At 28.8% G+C, this 24,682-nt stretch overlaps 4 protein-coding genes across 6 annotated transcripts; 1 reads left to right on the forward strand and 3 right to left on the reverse strand.

The window, feature by feature from the left end:
• Positions 1-856: 856 nt before the first annotated feature.
• Positions 857-2,867, reverse strand: LOC137816438 (pathogenesis-related thaumatin-like protein 3.5). The gene is made up of 2 exons (XM_068619572.2): positions 2,745-2,867; positions 857-1,804 (listed from the first exon to the last, which is right to left on the reverse strand). Exons 1-2 carry the CDS (start codon positions 2,794-2,796, stop codon positions 1,122-1,124), a joined length of 735 nt encoding a protein of 244 aa, XP_068475673.1. The 5' UTR covers positions 2,797-2,867; the 3' UTR covers positions 857-1,121.
• Positions 2,868-5,426: 2,559 nt separating this feature from the next.
• LOC137816439 (pathogenesis-related thaumatin-like protein 3.5) lies at positions 5,427-6,986 on the reverse strand. The gene is made up of 2 exons (XM_068619573.2): positions 6,846-6,986; positions 5,427-6,288 (listed from the first exon to the last, which is right to left on the reverse strand). The coding sequence occupies exons 1-2, from the start codon at positions 6,892-6,894 to the stop codon at positions 5,591-5,593; spliced, it is 747 nt and encodes a 248-aa protein (XP_068475674.1). The 5' UTR covers positions 6,895-6,986; the 3' UTR covers positions 5,427-5,590.
• Positions 6,987-10,392: 3,406 nt separating this feature from the next.
• On the reverse strand, positions 10,393-14,374 carry LPAT4 (lysophosphatidyl acyltransferase 4). Of its 3 annotated transcripts, none has more exons than XM_068619574.1 (4): positions 14,113-14,374; positions 11,947-12,550; positions 11,564-11,694; positions 10,393-10,889 (listed from the first exon to the last, which is right to left on the reverse strand). In XM_068619574.1, exons 2-4 carry the CDS (start codon positions 12,516-12,518, stop codon positions 10,441-10,443), a joined length of 1,152 nt encoding a protein of 383 aa, XP_068475675.1. In that variant the 5' UTR covers positions 12,519-12,550; positions 14,113-14,374; the 3' UTR covers positions 10,393-10,440. The 3 variants fall into 3 exon arrangements, with proteins under 3 accessions (XP_068475675.1, XP_068475676.1, XP_090153624.1); XM_068619575.2 differs by lacking the exon at positions 14,113-14,374 and adding an exon at positions 13,501-14,074; XM_090297498.1 differs by lacking the exon at positions 11,947-12,550 and having other exon boundaries at positions 14,113-14,256.
• An 8,680-nt stretch (positions 14,375-23,054) lies between these two features.
• Positions 23,055-24,433, forward strand: PARVUS (Nucleotide-diphospho-sugar transferases superfamily protein). The gene has a single exon (XM_068619576.2). It carries the CDS (start codon positions 23,317-23,319, stop codon positions 24,367-24,369), a length of 1,053 nt encoding a protein of 350 aa, XP_068475677.1. The 5' UTR covers positions 23,055-23,316; the 3' UTR covers positions 24,370-24,433.
• Positions 24,434-24,682: the final 249 nt, after the last annotated feature.

Genomic DNA, 24,682 nt, shown 5'->3' on the forward strand with positions numbered 1-24,682 from the left:
TGTTTCTTTGTTCCGTACAATTTCATTCAATTTTTTTGCAGTGGAAATGCTAGGAATATTCTTTTTAACATTTGTTAACACAGTTGAATTTCATTAGAACTAATTAAATTCGGTGGGTCTTAAAACTTATTTAATGTTTTTTAATTTTGTAATTTCAGTAAAATTTGTTTGTTTTACAGCATGAGGTTGTGTGTTGAAAAGAATGACCTGAAAAATATTTTTGAGAGTGATAAAAGTGGTATTAGATTCAAATATAGCCGTAACTATTTCGTCAGATAGTGCAACATCTTAATTTTAAGAAAATCAGATGCGTTAGTTTTAGTATCCTATCATTCTATAACATATTAAATATGCAGAAGAGAATTTGTCATATCAATAATCATATATTTTTTTTCAATCCAAATTTCTTGATATTTTTAACCTTGTGTGCTGGTTGAATGTCAATTTAATACCGAAACAAATAATAAAATCATATTACAAATATAATGATACTTACTTTTTTTTGACTATTTTTTACAATATGTTTATTCTAAAGTAGTAGTAAAATTAAAAAATCGAGGTGATTCTTTCAGGGCAAGAAATATTTAGTAATTTATCACCGTTAAAGTATGAATGTATATATATATATATATATATATATATAATCATGTACTCAGCGTGTCTTCTATACATTAATGTATAATAATTTTTAATAACTTCAGTTTATGTTTTGTAATTCAGAGTAAATAAAATGTAAATCCTCTGATTGTGTGCATGTATATAAATAGATATCTTCATCATTTGCAATCTAATTATTCCTCGATTGTAAGTTTCATTTTTGTTATTTTTATATGATAATTTTTACTATTTTTAGAACGACATAAAAGATTGCTTTATATTTAACATTGTTCATGGAAGATCAAATAAAGAAACAATATTCTCAGCCCCCTTAGAAGAACATCCACCAAAACTAAGAAAGTACATAATAATCCTAAACCCGCATTCACCAACACTTATTGTTTCTTGCATCATACTCTTTTTTCTTTTTCTTCTCTTCCTCTCTATATGTATTTAATATAGCATGTGATTTTTATGAGAGGGAAATTTTTAATTTATTATATTAAAAAGTAAGTGTGGGACTATTAAGGGCAAAAGGCAATAACGTAATCAGCTGTAGAACAGGTGCGAGTGCTGGAAGCATCATCGTAAGCGTAACTGTACGCTGTTGGACACGCATTCTTGAAAATCTCTGAATAGTGTGTCGCCGAACACGTTTGCGGCGTCCCGTGCTCGCCGGTGCAGCAAAACTCCGGCGTGTTAAATGCGGCGCACGCGCTCTTGCACGCCACCACCACGCCGCCGCTGTCTCTCACTTGCAACTCCTCTGGACACGCAGCGTTCAAGTCCGCCGCGCACCCCGCGTACCGGCAGTCACCGGTTCCTCCGGTAGCCAGCACGCCGATGCCTACATTGTAACCGTCCACGAGACTAACGTCGTAGAAGTCCTTGTCGCCGTTACCGGCGAATCCGATAGTGAACTCCGCCAGAGTCGCTGGCGGAACGCCTCCTCCGGTGCACCTCAGTCCCCCGGCGCAGTCTCCGGTGGCGCATGTTCCGATGCCGGAACCGTCGAAGCTGCAGCCGGTCCTGGCCCAGATCCGGCCGGACCAGCCGGACGGTGCGGTGAGCTGAACCTCCGCACCTGGCTCCAGAGGAAAACCGCCGTCGCCGAGAGTGGCGACGCCGTTGCCGGAAAGTGTCCCTGGCCAAACTGTGTAACTGCAACGGTTTTGAAGGGTAAACACTGCGCCAGATACTACATTACCTGAAATAAATAAATAAGTAAATAAATAATATATATGTTTAAATTCATACACTGAAATATGACAAAAAGAAAGGAATTTGTGTTTAAATGAAAAATATTGTAAGAATAAGATTAGTTTGATTTATTTATTTACATTTAAGTTTGATTTATATATTATAATTTATTTGGGTTATATTTAAATTCAGACAAATATAACTTTTACTGTATCTATTATTAAAAAATTCCATCAAATGACAAACAAAATTTAAGATGATTGTTTGAGAATGTAGTCTCAAAACGTCCAAATTTAAAACTAAAATGCAATTAGCACTTTTGGTTTTGATTATAAGAATTTACTTCAATCATTATAAAAACAAGTAAATTTTATTACACATTAACAAATTTGTTTAGATAATAGAACTAAAGTTTTGAAATCAAATTTTGCAGATGAAAAATGAAGAGATAACTAGGTTGCTCAACAAATACTGATCATGGTGTAACCTACAAATACTTTATACTAATAACAAAAAGTGATTTGATTAAAATGTATTTAAGTGTTTTACCATAGTACATTCTAATAATTCTTATTACCACTGAAAATTATAATTAAATGTTAGCTAAGGTGACAATTGACACTGCAAAATCTAACAAAAAATTGTGTTCAATATTTGTAAAATCTCAATAACAATACTATACACAATCTAAATGAATTCCTCTAAATATTTGGCAACTACAATACAAGTAGTAATTGAATGTAAAAAACCCTAAAAAAATATCTATGCATTATGGTATATATGAAAGTTTTTTTTATTAAAATAAATAAATAAATAATAAAAGCATTTTTGAGATATTTGGACCCTTATAAAAATAAGCATTCTTTCACACCATACATTAAACATATCAAACATGGTATATATATGAAAGTATTAACACATGCAGCAAGAGGATATGGTTAATTTACCTAATAAGAAGAGGATAAGTGCAAAGACTTTTGAGTTTGGGTTTAGGGCCATATTTTGACAGAGAAAAGAAGTAGAAAGGAAAGAAAGATGGTTGAAAATGCAAAAAAGTGTTGAAATGAGAATGGAAAATGGAGATGCATGAAAGTGAATTTATATTTGGGAAGCATCTTCTTGTAGTTGAAGTAGTTGTTAATAACTGTTATTTAAGAATTTGGCATACTCTTTCTGTCACAAATTTAATATGGTGGGTTATCTTCTCATGTTTCCTCTGCCAACTCAAGTACTTTCTGCTTTATATGCATTTATCACCACTTCCCACAGCTAAATAACTACACAAATCAAAAAAAATTAAATTCTCCTTTTTAGTTTTTTTTATGAATAACCATATATAAGATATATATCTAATATATACCAAGCATTACATAATTTGATTTTATGATTTTGACATTGAGTAATAACATATGCAACTCTTACATTTTTTATTTAAACTAATATAACTTCAACTTTCAACTATAAATTTAACATAAGAGCATCTTTTCAGTAATTACATCATCTTTAAAATTGAATATTATTTATATGTACAAATATCGCATGAAAAAATGGTTATAACTTATTCCGATATTAATTTTCTTTCAAACCATAATGTATTATTTTTTTTCTGATTTTTTAATGTACATCTTCATTTTTTTTCAGATTTCTTCCTACAAGAATAAATTGTGTTTGTGACTATGGTTATTTTTATAAATATTGTTATTTACAAAACATCACAATATAGTTAAGAAAAGAAAATGATAATATGACATAAAAAAGTAGGGTATGGATCTTAATCTGCCTTCAATGAGTAATGAATAAATTCCTTAAATGGTTACAACATATAATCGATCTATTAAACCGTTACTCACTTTCAAATACCCTATTTGCTGTAATAAGTAGCAATCCTCATTAAAACACACACTAACTATTCCTATCTATAACCTAAAATCGATGGTTAATAAATATATTCTTTACCATTTTGAAGTTATATGAATATTTTATTCACCCAAAAAAAGTTAACCAAAAAAAATAATTCTACCTTACAAATGCCAACAACACTCTCTTTTAGGTTATTCTTAAAATTAAGATAAATAATTATTCATTTAAATATTTTTTTATTAGAAAACAAAAAGTGTGATAAATCATAATTTTTTTTAAAATTATCCAACAATTAATGTTGGTTAATATAAGGAGCACTAATCTTTTTGTTAACTATTCTCCTTCGAATTTCTTTTATAAATATAATCCAACTAATATGAATTCCATACTTGTAAGCATAGGAAGTGATGGAGTAAATATGTAAGGATGCGAGGGGGAGAGTGTGAAGATAGTGGATCTGTTTTGATTGCGATATATTAGAATGAATGTATGAGAAAAAAATATTAAATTTTTTGAGTGATGTAATGGTTTTAAAGGTTTGATTTTTTTTTAAAGATGTAAGATTACAAATTTAACTTTGTTTTTAAAAAAAATTGAATAATAAAATACGAGGTATTTTTGTGTAGATTTTAAGTTAATTAAAATTATGTAAATTATTTCCAGTACTATTGAAATATTATTTTAAATAAAATACGAATTATTTATGACATTACAAATTTATCGTTTTATTTAAAAATTATTAAAAAATTAATTTAATTGATTTATTTGTGGATTATAGATATTCAAAATCCTAAATATTTAATGTTCTATTTAAATAAAAATATGAAATATATAAAAATTTTAAAATATTCAAAATTTTAAATAAATATAAATTTTAAATATTTAATGTCCTATTTAAATAAAATTTTGAAATATATAAAGTTCTTAAAATATTTAAAATTTTAAATAACTACAAATCCTAAATAAAAAATTACCCCTTACAAGAAAATCAAATATGAAAAACAATCCACAAACATACAAAATCAATTTTCTTCATTACACAGTACCCAACAAAATCAATTTAGCACAAAAAGATACAATAAAACTGATTTGTGCACTCTAAGTATAACACACAAAATCGAATTCTCATAATATAAACCCACAAAATCGATCTTATTCAATGACTATTAACTAACAAATTCGATTTAGCACCAAAAATTAAAAAACAAAATCGATTTCTACACTCTAGCTAAGATAGACAAAATCGATCCCCCACAATGTTATGCCTAAAAAAAAAAAACTTTAATACTCACTCATTTTAAATGGCGTGTCGGTATCGGACACCGACGTTCGTATGAGACACATGTAGGACACGTATCCGTGAAGTGTCCAATTCAAAAAGTATTTGTTAGATTTCTAACAATTTTAGGACGGTTCTAACACAATTTTAAAAAAGAAAAATACAGTAATTTTCCAAAAATTCAAACTTTATTGTATAAATTGTTATTATGATTATAAAAATAAAAAACAAATCTTTATGAATCAATCATAAAAAACATCTTTCTATTATAAAAAATAATTTAAAACATTCTTATAATATAATTTTTTTTATTAATTTATATAATTTATAATTATATAATATATAAATAGTGTGTCTATGCTACCTAACTCACATACTTGTAAGTGACATTGATACAAATTAATCCCTAGTAACATACTCCATCAACGTACTTCTATCGAGTGTTCGTGCGGGGACTAATTTAAATCCCAATTATAATAGAAGAAATGTAGAAAAAAAATATACTTTATTAAGTGTAATTTTTAATTTAAGATAAAAAAAGAGTAATGATACTCTATACAAAGATTAATAGGAGTCATAATAGAAGGTTTCCAGAAAAATAAAAATATGAAGTAAGTGTAAGAAAATGGGCACATCTTAATATCTTAATAGTGATTAAGATGATGATCCCATGGAACAGAAAGTGATAACATAATCAGAATTGGAGCAAGTGAAAGTGCTTGAAGCATCATCGTATGCGTAACTATACGCTGTCGGACACGCACTCTTGAAAATCTCCGAATAATGTGTCGGCGAACACGTTTGTGGCGTCCCGTGGTCGCCGGTGCAGCAAAATTCCGCCGTGTTAAACGCCGCGCACGCGCTCTTGCACGCCACAACCGCGCCGCCGCCGTCTCTAACCTGAAGCTCCGTCGGACACGCGCCGTTGAGATCCGCCACGCACCCCGCGTACCTGCAGTCACCGGTTCCCCCGGTAGCCCTCACTCCCATTCCCACGTTGTAACCGTCCACGAGACTCACGTCGTAGAAGTCCTTGTTGCCGTTGCCGGAGCTTCCGGTGGTGAACTCCACCAGCGTCACCGGCGGGACTCCTCCGCCGTTGCATTTCAAGCCTCCGGCGCAGTCTCCGGTGGCGCAACTCCCGACGCCGGATTCATCGAAGGTGCAGCCGGTCCGGCCCCAGAAGCGGCCGGACCAGCCGGACGGCGCTGAGAAGTGGACCGAAGAACCAGGCGGCAGGGCAAAACCGCCGGAACCGAGAACGGCGGCGCCGTTGCCGGAAAGTGTCCCCGGCCAAACTGTGTGACTGCAATGATTCTCCAGATAAAACACCGTGTCAGATGCTACATTACCTGAAAATTTACAATTCATGCATTAATTAAAAAATAATTATAAAATTCAAAACGCTTTGCTAATTACAACACAATAAAACCTTAAAAGTCAAAATTAAATAAATCCATGATATCCTCTTAATTGAGAATCAAAACACCACGCATCTGTTTGAAACTTCTTTATCCATCTCATCTTCCTTCTCGTTTCATACAATGATAACCCAATTCTTCATACAAAAAAAAGTTCATTTCTTTTGAGAAATGTATGTTTCAGACACACACAAAAAACAATTTTTCTATACAATTTTTCTAAATAGACACATTTTTTTATTGCACTAACAATTTTGTCTTCATTCCTAACACTACCAATCTTACCCATCAATATTTTTTTTCTCAACAATTTTTCAGAAATGTTTCAATATATACATAATGTTCAAAGCTCCCTACTAAATAAGTCATGAAACAAAGAACAAATACTACACCATAACACATTTCAAACTCCAAACCTAACATTTCACACAATCTATGCATGCAATGGCCCAAAAACACAAAGACTCTTACTCATGAATATGGTTTACCTAATAGTAGAAAGGGTAGAAGGTGGAAGAGTAGAGAGGTTATGGCCATGATTGTGAAGAAAAGAAAGAAAGAAAGAAAGTTGAAGAGAGAGAGAGAGAGAGAGAGAAGAGTGAGTGTGAGAATGGAAGAGGTGGGGAACTGAATTTATAACTGACCAACCCTAATTTAAGAAATGGAGTCCATCTTTTGGTGAGAAATTGAAGATTGTGGGTCATCTTCTTCTTATGGACCTGCTAACTCCCATTTTTCTAATTGCTTAATAACTCATAATTACCCACACACACGCACATGCATTAATGTTTCAACAATCAAATTACAAGCAACACATTAATATTTTTAAACATTATAATTACCAACTATTTTTTTTTTTTTGTATGTTTGAAGAAGTGTTTTTTGGTTACATTTATTTATTTTCAGATTTAAAAAAATAAAAATAAAAATAAGTTACTTGTGTATTCTTTTACAAGTAAAAATGTAAATATTGTTTATCAAAATAAGTTTAAAAATGAACACTGTTGTTTTACAAGTTTTTTGGACGGTAAAAGAACATATTTAATATTCATATTATTGTTTGAATTATACTAGTATTTAAGGTATAATTAAGATACAATTTTACTATTTTAAAATTTTAAATAAAAATACACTACAAGCAAATAATTAAATAAAAATTAATTTTAGAAACCAAAATAATTAGTTACTAGTTAATTAAATTTTATAAACTAAAAAAATTATTGATATTTAAAGTAGTTTCTATTATTAATAAAAATTTATAAAATAGTTTTTTCAATTGGTATCTAAAATATTAGTAGCTAAAATGTTGGTGGTTAATTTCTATATCAATTTAAAAATCATTTTATAAATTTTTATTAATAATATAAATCACTTTAGATACCAAGAATTTTTTTTTATCTCTACAATAGTATTTATTTTAGTTAATATAGTAACTATTATTTTTTATTTCTAAATTTGATTATTATTTAATGATTTTTTTAGTGATATAGTCACATATTAAATCACAGATTTCAGTCACAGATTTCGATCACTAAATTAGTCACAAATTTCAATCAATAAATCAATCATAATTTTCAATTACTAAGGCATGAGTGACTAAATATTAGTGACCGATTTTGAATTGTCACTAAATCAGTCATTAATTAAAACAGTGATTTTTTTTGTTATTTAATGACTGATTTGTTATCATTATTTATAATTTTTCTGAAACTATTTACCTTAGTTGTGTAATTACATTTGTAAGTCAATGATAGTAAATGAGTGTTTATATAATTTTAATTTAATTTTGACTCAAACCAAGATTTAATTTACACACATACCACTAGCTTCAAGTAATTTGTCAAAAAAATTGGAGGGTAACCTAACATATGAAATAATATAATAAATGTATTTTTATTTCAAATACTAACAACTCAAATTTCTCTAAAAATTATGTTTAATTGTGTTAAATATTTCTCCTTTTTTTTTCATTAGTCCTTGATTTGAGTATTTCATAAAGCAACTTATTAATATATATACTACTTGATTTTAGTGTAATAATAAGAAACTTGGTATATTGGAGTATGGTTATTATGCCATGTACATGTACTATATGTGTAGTTGATAGTTATAAAAATATGTAGCAGATACTTAAAGTTAAGGTTTTCATGAATTAGGGTTGAAAATTTATGTTTAAACTATTTTTAGTCACTTTAATATTGAAAACTAAAATTACATTTTATTGGATTTGACAAACTGAAATTAACATTAGTTTAATTTGAATGACTAAATAGTATACATTGATGAATTTCAAAGATAAAATGATAGTTGAATCATAGTTATATATCTAAACAAGCTAATTAAACTAAAAAAATGTATCACATGTTTTCCTTTCATCCTTCAATTATTTTTCTTTAGAAAATATGTAACAACAACATACCAAAAGATGTATCCCTATTTCTTATTTTAAAATAATAGTTTATTTTTCTTTTATAATTTTTTTTTAACTATATGTTATATTAGTTACTTTTTTAAAATATATTAAACAAATTAACAGATTGTAGCACAATATATTAAATATTAAAGATTGGTCAAATCAGAATTTTATTTTTTCATAAGATCAAAAAAGATTTTTTAAATATATTCATTATTTTTTCTCTCTCTCACCAAATTTTTATTAATCAAACAAAAGACAATTAAATGAAAAATAATTTGATTAATTAAGATACTATTAATTTAAAATATTAAAAAAAAAATCTGAAAGAATATTTCAGATTAAGTCATATTATTTTGAAATAATCTCATTTCACTAATACAAATGTTCTTCACAATTAAAAAATAAAAAGTACAGGATGAAAATTTAAACTTTATATTTAAAAAAAATAACATAATCCACTTAAAAATTAAATACCTACATTTGTACATAACCTGAATTTAATGTCATTAAATTTTTAAAGAGTATGAATCAATTGAAATTGTAAATACATACGGACTTTCTGAATATTAAGAAGAACTATTGTTAAAACCTTAAATAAATATTATTGAAATGAGTAATGTTTAAAATAATTATATTTAAGAAACAAATAAGATTAGTTTATTAATATAAGCATAAATAGTTTATTTTAAAATAAATATATTAAAGTATATAAAAAGTTGTTTATTTTATTAAATAAGCATTTATTTTAAGAAAATAAACTGCATTTGAGTTCATTTAAATCACTTTTTTTACGTAAAATATGTAAAAAATAACAATTTTTTTATCCAAATTCCAGCTTTCTAGTTTTAATGGACTATTACAAACTAGTAAAGTGAAATGATTTTTTACCCAACTACATTGATGCTAATAAAAAGTTATCATAAAATAAACTTTTATCTTTATTTATACTCACTATAATAAAATTATTAAATAAAAATTAATTATAAAAGTTAAAATAATTAGTTATTATTTAATTAAATTAAAAATTATCTTATAAACTAAACAAATTATTAGTATTTAAAATAATTTCTATCGTTAATAAAAAAATTATAAAATAGTTTTTAAATTAATATCTATCTATTAATTTTTTATAAATTAATTTAAAATTTAAAATATTAGTAACTAAATTTTTTGATAACCAATTTAAATATCAATATAAAAATTATTTTATAAATTTTTGTTAATAATAAAAATTAATTTATATATAAGTAATATACAAATAATTTTTAATCTATAAAATAGTATTTAATTTAATTAATACAATAATTAATTATTTTTTTGTCTGTAATTTAATTTTAGTTACTATTTTATATTTTTTTTGCAGTGTATAATAATTCTGCGATGTTTAAAATTTAGTAATTAAACCTTGACATCTTCTTTTCAAGCTTTGATTTTTGAAATTTGTTTTGGATCGACATCTTCTTTTCTATCATATACATTTTATTCTTTGCTCATAGAAACTTGGCTTTGAAAAATACTGATTTTTCCTAGAAAATAGCAGTAGTAAAATGGTACCTTAGATTACTGTATGAATAAAAACTATGGAAAGCAAAGTCCACAAATAGATTGAGAATCAAATATAAAGTTGAAGACCAAGATAGTACATTGACATTTAAAAATTGAGAACACTATTCACTGTTTTGTTTGTTGGTGTTATAAAGTGCATGAACATAGTTACTTACAGGCATCAATTGAAAATTGAAGCGAGTTGCAAGAGCAAGATATGCACAAGATAAACCTACATACACTTTGAACCAAACCACAGAAAAAAATGTAAAATAAATGAAGATGGCAGTAAAAGAAAGTATCACTGTAAAAGAGAGAAGGCTCTTAAATGTAGAAATTTCATTTTCATTCTGCTGATGAGGGAAATGACCATGAATCTTGAAATCTGAAAGCAATTGGTCCTTCATCTGGAACTTGTTTATCAACCAAGATGAAGCTTTGGTTTCAGAAGCAGGAATCTCCTTCACTGGAATACGCCTTACATGCATGTGCACTTCTGAAGGGTCTACACCAAAAACATTGTCCAGAAAGGAGGGACATTGATTTTTGTATGCAATTGTCACATCGTACACTGCACGTAATTCAGTGACAATGTTCAGTCAACACACTTCACAGAAAAATTCAAAACAAAATACCAAAATGGTTGGAATATTGTGCAAATAGACAGCACCCGTCATGTCAAAAAATCATTAAACACATGGTACAAACAAGCCTGGATATGATGTAGGATAATGTTGGATCAATTCTCATGAATAATGACTCTTTCCATCTTCTGTTCTCATAAAACTTTTGAAAAAATCAGAATTAATTTTTCCTTTTGCGAAAACAATAAGCATATAAAAGAGAATAGAGCAAATTAGAATAATGACATCGAGAATTTTTAACATGGAAAAACTTCATAAACTTGAAAAGTAAATCCCATGTTAAAAATCTTCGATGTCATTATTCTAATTTGTTCTATTTTTCTTTTAATAACTTATTGTTTTCGCAAATGTCCATTTTGTATTTACATCAAAGAGGAAAAATTAGTTCTGAGCACCTATATATATACACACATCTATTCTCCAGTGACAGTTATGGAACATAAAAATGATTAAGACACTACAGGAAAATGCTAAGTTCAAATTTTCTGAAGCAGAGTGAGATGCATTTGGTGACACAGATTACACAATATCCTAAATAGCCACTACAGGAACATTATGAATTGACTTTAGTGTCTTAAAAAGAGGAGAAGCAATTGTAAACCTGCATCCAATGATCCTCGTAGGGCTTCCAAGCAAGCATGAAACCCCTTTGTTTTCGGAAGTAATACATTTTTCAGCACCGGGAGACCAGTTTCAGCAGCAAATTTTTGACTATTTATACTCTTCTGATCACTAAGCAAGAAAAGCAAATCACATGTCAAGCGTGCATCTCAATTGAACTATGTATTCATGTTTGTGTGGTGTAATATGATCCACAAATTAGAGCATGCTAGACAAAACACAACACCATAAGCATACAGACAAAATATCAAATGAAATGATCTGTGGAACTGAAAAGAGTTCATATTTATTATCCAATGATGATAAAAGCAGTTGGAAAAATCAAAAGACAAGATCCAAGGTAATAGGGATATCAGGTAGTACGTATAATCTGTTCCTTCAGGAAAAAGAGCTAGCCATAAGGGATCTTGAGGGTCCTTAAAAGTTGAAAGCTTTTGGTGCAATATTTGCTCATCTACCTCCCACTTCCTCTCCACTGCAATGAACTCCAGAATGTGAAATCCCCAACCAAAGATAGGTAGTTTCATCAAGCTGTTCTTAAGGATGTACTTTATGCATCCCAGAGTCCCTTTTCTAAGTGCAAGATCCCACAAGTACATCCAATCAACCTCAGTTCTGTGATTAGCAATGAGCAAAACACGTTCCTTGATTGGAAGACTGTCCCCAGAAAAGACAACTTTGGTTTTGTTTATCTTTTCAAATAGAGAGGGCCACAGAGATAGCCAAAGTCCAAAGAGGAATGACACTGTCTTCCTACTATACCCAATGCTGAAAAGCCGCAATCCTACAACTGCCACTGGCACAAAATAGACTAAACACATAAAAGCTGTAGAAAGAAATACCACTAAACATATCAGACCCCTCAACAACCTAAGAGGGGTCAAGGGTCGGTGCTTTAATCTATTTTCAGATTTGACTGGCCCGCAAACTTCCATCTTCTTCAGGAAACTCTTGAAAAACTTTCCTTCTGCAATAATGTACTTTAGTGTTATTTCATGATCCCCAATTCTGGACAAGTATGTATGCTAACAACAATGGCATCAGAGAAAAAATTATTTTTTCAACCACAAGGTATTTATTATATCAGAAGTAATAAACTCATTTAATATTTGAAGTATTTCATAGGGTATTTATTAAATGTTCTGTAACCACAGTCAATAAATTGGGAAGTACAGTGTTTGGTATCTTCAATTGGTGTATAGAAGTTGCACATGGGTTGAAAAAGTTGCTTTCAGCAGACAATCCCAAGTCCCAAGTAGCATAGGAATAAGACAGTAAGTACCAATCCTTTTAAATTGCAAAAAGATGGATTGCACAGTAGCCTAAAATCTGACACAATAAATTTCAATCTGTAAGGGAAGATGAAATGCCAAACCATCAACAAAGGGCACAGTAAAAATGTCCAAGGGCACCACAAGGCACCAACTGACTAAATGACAAGTGTGATAAAGAAAGAGGAGCATGTTTCTTCTGAATTAAAACAAAGTTTTTTTGCCTTTCATTTTATTTTCACTTTTAGTTACAAAAATACTCTACATTTAAGACCTTTTCTTATTTTCTTTTTCATTTTCTGTTTTCACTGTTTCTTGTACATATCATGGAAACAAAAATAAAAATGAAAACAAGGTAAATGCAAAAAACATTAAGGTTTTAGAAAAGTTCTTCCACACAATTTTAGATGCAGCACCAAGGTTTTTTGAGATCTGGACATCTGTAATTGAGGTCACAAAAGTCACATTTTGTAATTTTCAGAAATATCAAGAGTTGTAATGAAACAACTTCTTGAACAAGATCACAATTTAAGAATTTGTTATTCTTTTTGGATGCAATCCTGTTTGAAACATGGTTGAACAATAAATGCAAACAACTCTGCATCAGATATTCAAGTCTTTGGTCACTATGTTATGAGACACTAACCTCTTCTACTAAACCCAACCCCTGTGGTTGGTATCTGGTTATAAAAACTGAGGGAGAAAATAGAGAGAGAACTGGTTAAGAGAAACACTTCTGAAATAACAGGGGATTGTTGAAATTTGAAACTTTCAAGACTTCTCTGCTATGAACTTGAATTTTTCAAGACTTTTCTCCTTATAAATCCTCCAAGACCATCTTTGAATCCCAATGTTGAACCAGAGAAGGCAATTCCAAATCTATCTTAGCACACTAATTTCCCTGGCTAAACACCCCAACCCCATTTCCGATCAAAGAACAACAACTTTCCATCTAACAACCACGAGTTATTGGCGAATGAACAAATACGTTTCGAATCCAAAACCTTGTTTCCCAGAGTACAAAACAAAAGTTAAACCGATAAAGAAAGCATATCTTTGAAAATATTCCAAAATTCTACCCCCCCTCCTCTGGTTAAATCCAACACGCACACACCACCAACCACGATGAAAATTCGTCAAAGAAACAAACAAACACGGAATTGAGATTCCACAAAGGGGAGAGAATTAAGACGCAAAGAAAAGAGAACCCAGAAGAGAACACGTAAAGTTGAATAGTGGGTTGACTTAAAAAACTCACCTTGCGTGGAGATTCTGAGAGCTCTTGTTTTGCTCTGTTTTTCTTCTTATTGTTGTGGTGGCCAGTGAATTGAAGAACAATGAATGAAACAGGGATTGTGAATCTGAAATTGGGTTGGGTTGGGGAAAATTCAGCAGCGGTGGTGCTCAGGAAGATACTGTGCAGCTCGTTGGACAATAGTGAAAAGAGATTTGGGTCCACTTCGAGATCCCAATGGTGTTGTTTCAGAGTTTGCGTTGTCATTATTGTCTCTGTTCTAACCTCATCTCTTCATTCATTTAACCTTATTCTAGCAACTTCCACTCTCATTTAATTGCAATTAATGCTTTTTTAATTCACATTATCACAACATGTTTGTTAAATTACATATATTGTATTTGAAAATAACAAATCAACAAAACTTGTACTATATGAATGGTCAAATTTGTGAAAAAAATATTAAAAAAAATCTACTAAATGTCATAAAAAAAACTTATTAGATGAAATGAATTGAAACCAACTAGTAAAATAAATACTTTTATATAATTTAATTACTTTGATAAAATTTTGTAATAATTTGTAGATTTTTCATCCGTTAACTTTTTGTTTATTAATAGCACTAATATGAACATTGATATGATACGGACAACAGATACAGAGATATGTATAATCTATAAATTATATAAATTGACAATAAAGATTTAAGATTTATGTGTACAAGTATCTTTCGTTTTTTTAGCAAAAAATAGTTTTTCATTAGTGATTTAAAAGAGTTTGTTCCTTATTTTTATAATTATATTAAAAAATTATACAATCAGTTGAGTTTTTACAAAATTAATGCATTCTTTTTAAATTGTGTTAGAATCGTACTAGAATTGTCAAAAGTCCAACAAATATAGGTTGAATTGAACACTTCACCAATACTTGTCTTAGTGTCTGATACGTGTGTCCGACACAAACACGCCATTTAAGAGGAGTATTCGATCTGATCTTGAACAATATATTTGTTGAATCTTAAAGAGCGAAAATAAAGGGTATTTAATATTTGAATTATTGGTTTTAAATGATTAAAATGATTATTTATTGGGGTAAAGTGCAAAAGTGAGGGCTTGATCCACCAACCACATTGCTTTGGCGTTTCTAAAAAGAGAAAGAAAGAGGGTTGTGGGAATGTTGCTGTTGATGGGGAATGATTCGAGGAACATCCTTAATTCTACTTTTCATGTTTCCTATGGCGTTAAGAACAATTCTGTGTTCTATTCTCTAACATTACGTCTTACATCCTCCAAACAAACAATATACTGTGTTTGATAAAGTATTTGCATCATAGATCTTTATCAATTGTTTTGTTAAAAGGTTCAGATCAATCAAATCATAATAAAATCGTAGCTGTTCATTCATATATTGTTAAATAAAAAGAGGTATAATATGTGAATCACTTATAATTTTTTATTTAACAATGTTAGAAATCTCGTCTACATATATAATTAAAAAGTTAAAATCAGTTATATAAATTAGATGAAAAACTTATTTTATAATGTGATTTTATGAGATAGAATTTATTTTTATCATAGTATTAGAATATATGAGTTTATCCCACTACACTCTATCATAGCTGTTAGAGGGTGTGAAATTCTTCTTCCTATCACATTTTCTATTTTTTGATTTTATCAAATTTCGGTGTTCTCGATACCGGTATATATGATAAGACTCAAACACTTAAGTCAGTTTAAGATCAAAGTAAAAGATAGTTTCACGATACGATTTTGACCTAGAGTTGAGCCTTCTGATGTACGGACGATTAAGTTGAGCTCAACAAGGTCCAATTGCATTTTGATTGTGTTTTGCGAATGTTTTCTCATAATAATTAATAATTACACTACTAATTATTATGCCTTGTGTAACAATCTGTGAGGATGCCGAGTGTTCAAATGAACGAGTGGTAATCGACATTCCACATTTGGTCATTGAATTCTCGATAATACAAAAAATTTATCCTTATAAGATATATTAAACTTAGATATATGAATTCAATCTAACGTGATAAATAATTTCAAAAATAAATAATTTGAGTAATTATAATATTTTTTGCTGGAATTAGTTTTTTTAATTTATTCAATTGAAATTAAAGTAGTTTATATAAATTAAATTGAATTAAAATTAATTATATAAGAATTTATTGATTATCTAGTAAAATAAATTACAAAATTACTAATGTATGCATTATAAATATTGTCATTATGTATAAAATTTAAGATGTATTAAAACTTATTTTGAGATGTTTTTTAAAGAGTGTTAACAATTTTAAATGACCCAACTAATCTATTTGGATTATGATTGAGTTGCTGAATAAAAATCAATTCATTTTACTCAATTTAGTTAAATTTGATTAGGTTGAGTCCAAATTTAAATTATCTCAAGTCATCTAGGCTTCTACTCAAAGTGTTAAATATGGCTGTTTTATCCTTAAAACACTTGTTATCATTTTAATTACTGAATTTCACCATCTATTGTCATTTTAATCCTTAAATCAATTATTTATTGTTACTAAACTTGTTTCCGTCAAGAGAATATACCGTAGTTGGTTAAACATGATCCATAATTGGTTATAAAATTCTTAATATATATTATTTTTTTATGTTAAAAAAACTTTGAAAAATAGTTTTACCAAAAAAAGTGATGTTCCAAATTCAATGCAAAATTACTTAAAGAAAGACATTTTAACAAAATTTACAGTTAATCACATGACATTTTATTGAAAGACAAAACACAAAAGGATGTAACATTGCTTATTTAAGGTGTAAGGTTGCTTCAAAGTTGCTTATTAAGTAAGGTTTGGATAAGAGAAATTAGTAGAGAGTACTTGTTTATGGATCATTTGTAAATTTAAAAAAATTAGATTAAACTTAAACATTATCTAATTATTTGTGTGATAAGAAATTTGTGTTCTACACTGTTTTTATGAAAATTCATTGAAACAATGGTCTAAGATTAAAATTAATGGTGAAAAATCATACTTGAAAAAAAACTTTAACAACTTTAATATCAAAGATTTTGTAGTGAATGTTTACATCGTTAATGATGAAATTATTATTAAGAATTGATTCAAACAATCATAAATTTGGAGTGATATTGTGTTAGTTGTCATGAAAATATCAAATTAAAACCACAATCAATAGAAAATTTCATGACAATATCAATTGAACACAAAAAAGGTCTAAACACAAAAAAAAAAAATCAAGTAGTTAACAAATGTAACAATCACAAAATTTGAGCACATATAATCAACAATAGAGGCATAGAATCATTTTCCGAAACTCATTTTTTTAAGTTTTTTCTTTCTCTTAATGTATTATTTATCTTGTTCATTTCTATCGACTTACATTTTCATTTTTAACAATTATTTAAAAAATAGAGAGTTTTTTTTTCCTAATTTCTTTTATTTAATTAGTTGAATAAGTTTCAAAGGATTAAGTCATTTTAAGGCTATGATTTTTACTCCCATAGTTTCATCTTCTATATCGATAGGAGCATTGGAAAAGTTAAAATATTAATATTTTTTTTATTTTTTATTGCATAATTTGAAAACAGTTTTAAATTTTAAAATATATTATAGATTTTCATACCATATAATCTAAAATACATATATTTTGATTGTATAATCCATAAATATGTTATGGGTTATCCGATGAAAAATAGGTTGTGATTATATAATTTTAAACATATTTTAGATTACATAATTTATGTATTTTTGAAATATATAATTTGAAACCATATTATTTTGAATTATGAAATCCATAGACATTTCTGAATAAAAATATAGAATGTATTTCATATTAAATAATTTATAAATATATTATAGATTATACAATTGAGAATGTGTTTTTAAATTGTATAATTTATAATAACTTTTGTCTGAAAACATATTTCTAGTTCTACCATTTATAATATATTTTTAATTTTAGATCACAAATTTTATAATTAATTTTTGAATTATGGAATTTAGAATATTTCTCACTCATAGGCAATTGAAACTTTTCATACATCTATGGAGGTGCATTAAGAAGATATGGAGCTACTGAAAGAAATTGCATATTTCAAACTTACATGGACTGGGTATATGTTTTAGCCCAACAAACAAAACTCACTCCCAGCCAACAATTTCGCAAGCCCAAAAGGAAAACCAACTAATTAATTTAACTTAATCTAGTTCCTAACATCAATAAAAATAAAATGTTGGTGCTCGTTTAATTATTTAATTAACATTTCTCTCGTTATATATTTGATTGTTTACTCTTACACTCTGATTTAACTATCGTATAGTTCTTTATCAAATTTTATCTACTTATTTCACACATAGAAGTATTTTTAATTTTATTTTGCATTAAACTCGTAATATTTTTGTAAGCTAATCAGTTTTTAAATCTTGGTTTAATTTATTCTTAATTTATTAATTATTTTAAACTTAGAATATTGTTATAAGATAACTTAATGATTTTTTTTTAATTGTATTCATTTTGAATAATTAAAATTATCTTACTTTTTTATGCTAACAATATCAATAACAAAAAAATTAAATATAAATTCAACTAGTTTAACACTAACTAAATGGAAAGAAAAAAGGATGTTACGAATGTCATAAAAAAACACGAAGGATAAAGTTTCTTTAACACCTCATCAGTGTAAAAACAATTATTTTACAATCATTTTTTAAATAAAATATTATATTATAATAAAATAATATTTTTTAAAGTATAAAGTGAATGAAAAATTAGAAATACATAATAATTATATATATACATCAATTACATTTTTATATTATTTTGTTTACCTTTATATTCTTCCTTTGTATACAAATGTATGTATAAATACAATTATATCTTTTTCTTTCACCTGATTTTTCAATAAAAATTATATAACTTAATGGAAAACTTAATCTTATAAAACTTGTTTATAAGATGAGATTTACACTTACTTGATGTGAGATTAGATTACTAATTTATATGTGGACTATATATTTATATATTTTTTTGAATATATTTGAGATTACTAATTCGTATGTGGACTATATTGTTGGAAATCCCACATCGACTAGAGATTAGAGCCTTTCATTCTATATAAGGGGGTGCAACCCTCAACCTTATGAGCCGGTTTTATGGGGTTGAGTTAGGCTTAAAGTCCATTTCGTAATATTTATATATTTATGAGTGATTCAATAACGGTCCGATAGCAGGTAACACGATAGGTTTCACAAATTCTCGTTAGAATAGACTTAAAATGACTCTGATACCATATTAAGAAATGATAAGTTATAAACTTAACTTAATCTTATAAATAAAATTTACATTCATTTATATATTATAAAAAACAAAAATATATGTAAAATAAGACAATGTAGAGAAGAAATGAAAACTAGGAAGAAAGGTATGAAAACATGTGCATAGGATGTAAGAATAGTGAATAGTGAATGTATAATGTAGTACTTGTGTGTACTTTTATTCACCAAAATATCAACAAGGATTAGACTCTTCAATGCTTTTGACAACTGTAATCCATGAAACCAAACTTTCTTTGACTCCTCCTTTGCTTTCCAACTTTTTCATTTTACATTTTCCTACCCTCATATTAATTTCAAAAGGAGTTCATCTTCTTCGATTTCTACAACATTTCATCAACACCATAAACTCCTCTTCTGTACTTCATTCATAGCATAAACTTAAACTTCTTTATAACATTTAAATTGTACTTTAGTGTAGTAAACTCGTGAATAAAAATAACTTTTCTAAGTAACTAAAAATTTAATAACATTAGAAGGAGTTAAACTTGTATACACACAAAGAAGATGAGAAATGGTAACTTTGACTTTTTGACCATTTGCTTCAACCGACACTGACACAATGAGTTATCACTGACAACAACGTATAACCAAGGTTAAAAGATTGAATGGAAAATAGAAACTGTGATTTAGTTTTTTCAATCATAATCTTACACCAAAGTTTTTTTTTTCTTAAATTAAAACCAGAAATAGGTAAAATTTAATAAATTTTTTTTATTAAAGATTAAAATTAAGAATGTTTAAACTATTTATGTAATTAAAAGAAGCTTAGTTAGCACATGAGTAGCCAACTCATATGAAGAAAGTTATGACTTTTGAGAGCATTGTGAGGTGAAGCGCGTTTTAATTTTGGTTCAAATAATTGCGTTTTCTTTTCAGAAAGAAACAAAATATAAATGGAAAAAATAATTTCAGAGAAGGGACCAAAACTCATAACGCGGTTTCACTTCATTTTTCAAACCTTTATAGTTATTAATCATTTTTTTACATTCTCTTATAAGTAATTAATGCCATTTGCTTCATAGAAACGAAGAGTGGGTACATATAGTATAATTAGACTTTGCATTGGGTTACTTTTTAAGGCATTTTTTTAAGATAAGATTTTCAATTTATTAAAAAATAAATTTTAAAGTTAACTCAATTTTAGATGGTGTGATTAGTTTAACAATTTTGTATTAAAATAACACTAAATAATTAGAATATTAAAAAAATTAAAATCTAATTTAATTTTATAAAACTAAATTTATAAAGTGAGTTTTGCAATGTTAGATTTTCAAAATTTTCAATCCATTACATCATATTAATTTCAAAATTTCTTATAACTTTTACATTTTAATAATTTTTTATTTTCTTGTTGGTAGAAGAAATACTTTAAAAATAAAAATAATAATTCTTGTTCTTATGATTTATAATTTATTTAAATTTGTATGCAAGACTCCATTAATAAATATATTTTTTTTTAAAAAATTAAGAAAATACTGTTGTTGATATATCATGAATAAAAACATGTGAGCATGAAGTTTGATTAAACTATAATATAATTATAGAGTCATGTAACCAACTAAGTTTAGTTTTTAATTAATTCCTCTTGTATAAAATTTATAAAGAATGTGTATTTATTTCAAATACATGAGTTCATAAATTTATTTATTAGCTGTGAGAAGAAAAACGGAAATATATAGTCCAATTTAATTATTATTGAAACCAAGCGAGTCAATGAAATGAAGATTAGGTTAAAAATGAATTAAATTAGTCAATTAAAATACATTGATCACATGGGTCAGTTGAATGTACTGTTCTTGCTAATAGTGCATTCAGAACTTAATAAATATATTAAATTAAAACTCATAACAAAGTGTGTTGAAAGTCATCAAAAAGTTTATTTTTACTTGTTTGAATAAAAAAATATTTTCAATTCTTTAACGAAATATATTCCAAGATTGAATTAAACTAATATATTATAATATTGAATTCAACCAATTAAGAAACAAACTCATTCTAAATTACATTTATCCAATGAGAAAAGTTTATTTAACAGCATCTACAATAAAAAAAACATATATTGAACAAACACTTATAATAATATAATAATATTTTAAATTAAAAAATGAAATAAAAATAAATAAAATATTAATTTATTAAAATGTGAAATGTGTGTTTAGATATTGGACCTCATTGTCAAAACTAACTGTTATATATATATATATATATATATATATATATATATATATATATATATTTCTTTATTAATTTCCTAAGATATATTTTTGAGAACAATATTGTTAGAAAGTGCATTTCAAACTTAAAAAAGTAAACAATACTTTAAGTAAAAATATGACAAAAATTAACTTAAATAACAAAATAACCTGTTAATTGGCTAATAAGTATATCATGTCAACAAAATTATTAAATAATAATAATTTTTTTTATTAATTACATGTATATTTTTGAAATACTAAATAATATTTTGTATAATTAAAAAAAATTGAAATTAGAAATTTTAGTAAAAAAGAGTAAATGATTGAAAGTCAATTGAGTGGAAGATAAATTGGATCTCATAAAAAAAAAAGTAAAAACTTGAACCTAAGTTGGAGAAGATTTTGTTTATACCTAACTCAACAATATCTTACTTCTAATGTGATTATTTCTTGATGAATTTGTTTTAATTAGGAATGAAGGTATGTGAAAATGCTCCCATTGGAAGATTCTGGGTTGCTGAGACATAGTTTTCAGATGAATGGGTGATAGATTCAGTAATTAAAAATAAAATGAATTAATGGCATGAGCATGAACCATGAACAACATTGAATGTGTGGTATGGAGATTCTCTTTACCAGTGCTGTGTCACTGTTACTTCACCATAAAGTATATACTACTCTACCATTCTAAATTTCCAATTCAACTGTCCTAATTTGGAAGGGCACCCCTAACCTCTAATCTACTTAATTAGTCCAAAATTTGAGGCTCCTCCTTAGTCAATACAAAATTATAACCACGTTTTGTTTGAATGTCCTTTAATCCTAGGTAATTATTCAACACTTTTTTCTCTCTTTGTATTGTTGTGTTGTGAATGGGAAGATATTATTCTCTATATTATTTGTATTTTTTTAAAAATTTTAAATGTTAGTATGGTAATAGATCTTAATTGTAAATCTTCGATCAAGATAAGAATGATATTTGTAAAAGATTATCCGACACTCAAGTAAATGTTTCATATTCGATGGTTGTAGATAAATAAGTACTATTAAATATGTATTTGTGTGACATTGGTCAATCTATTTGTAAAGATATTAGACTCTCACGTTGATGTGTCAAGATTAATACAAATATCACACTTAATTTTTGTATTAGTCGAAATACCAATTATTTACGAAAACAAGTTTAAGCAACTTTTATCTTATATGTCAGAGATATTGTCGGTTAAGGAAATATTCGTCATAATGAAAATTGAATGAAGGATGAAGATGGTGATCTATTTGAATTGTGAAATTGAGATCTATTTACTCATACTCCACCACACACAAGTACATACCATGTTTGTGTAAGTGGTGAAGCTTATTTTGTATTCCCATCCCTTCTTCAACATCCACTATTAATAGAGAGTGCATAGCCCATAAAATGACAACCTACAAAGCACAAGTTAATGAGACATTATTGGATTCAAAGCCTTAGGAAGAAGGCAAGGGTCCCCATCCCACACCCACACAAACAAAACCATTATAATATCACCAAGCTCAAAATCTTTGTGAACTCACCAACTTCCCCTTCATTATTTCATATGCATTCTTTTCTCTCTTCTCTCCCTCCAAAGCGTGTTTGTAACCTCAAACTCCAATTATAAGCCACCCCTTAGATCTCTCTCTTATTTTTCATTCTCACCACACACAACAATGAAGTCCAATCCAAAATCAAAACCACCACACTTGTTACACTTTCTAATACCCTTTTTCTTCTTCTTCTCGTTTGTGTCCTCCACCAACACCTTCTTCACCCAAGAATTCAAAGAAGCTCCTCAATTCTACAACTCCCCAAAATGCCCCTCTCTTTCCAACACCGAACATTCAAACGTGTGCGCCGAAGAAGCTGTCCACGTGGCAATGACGCTGGACACGACATACATCCGAGGTTCAATGGCGGCGATCCTCTCCGTCCTCCAACACTCCTCGTGCCCGCAAAACGTCTTCTTCCACTTTGTCTGCTCCTCCAGCGCGTCCCTCCTACGCGCCACAATCGCCACCTCGTTCCCCTACCTCAATTTCCAAATCTACCCCTTCCACGACGGCGTCGTTTCGGGCCTCATCTCCACCTCAATCCGCGCCGCACTCGACTGCCCCCTCAACTACGCGCGCAGCTACTTGCCCAACTTAATCCCACTCTGCGTGAAGCGCGTGGTGTACCTCGACTCCGACCTCGTACTCGTCGACGACATCGCGAAACTCGCGGCCACGCCGTTGGGAGCCGACAGCGTGTTGGCGGCGCCGCAATACTGCAACGCGAACTTCACGTCCTACTTCACGCCCACGTTTTGGTCGAACCCTTCGCTGTCGCTGACGTTCGCAGAGCGGAGAGCCTGTTACTTCAACACGGGGGTGATGGTGATTGATTTGCGGCGGTGGCGCGTGGGGGAGTACACGAGGAAGATCGAAGAGTGGATGGAGGTACAGAAGAGGATGAGAATCTATGAACTGGGTTCGTTGCCGCCGTTTTTGCTTGTGTTTGCGGGGAACATTGTTCCTGTGGATCATAGGTGGAACCAGCACGGTCTCGGAGGAGACAACTTCCGTGGTCTGTGTCGGGATCTTCACCCTGGTCCTGTTAGTTTGTTGCATTGGAGTGGCAAGGGTAAACCCTGGGTCAGATTGGACGCTAATAGACCTTGTCCTCTCGATGCTCTTTGGGCACCTTATGATCTTTTACGCACCCCATTTTCTCTCGATTCTTGATTAATATAAAAATCAACTGTGAATATCTTTTTCAACAAAATTCAGAGGCCTTTTTTCATCACAATTCAAGTTTCATCCTTAAAATTTTACAAGTTCAAGTGAGATCTCACAAAATATTAAGATAAGAGATTAAGATATTTCACAATATATATAAGTGGGTGTAAATCTCACATCATAAATTGATTTTATACATCGATTTTATAAGGTTAAGTTCGATTTAAAGTTATTTTTTAATATAGTATGTATCGTTAGACCAACCATAAACAAATATATTGTTTATGCACAGACTATTATTCTTAGTAGGAGGAGGGTC

This window comes from Phaseolus vulgaris, chromosome 1 (assembly GCF_051622355.1).
Source record: "Phaseolus vulgaris cultivar YP4 chromosome 1, ASM5162235v1, whole genome shotgun sequence".
In the NCBI taxonomy this organism is placed as follows: Eukaryota; Viridiplantae; Streptophyta; class Magnoliopsida; order Fabales; family Fabaceae; genus Phaseolus; species Phaseolus vulgaris.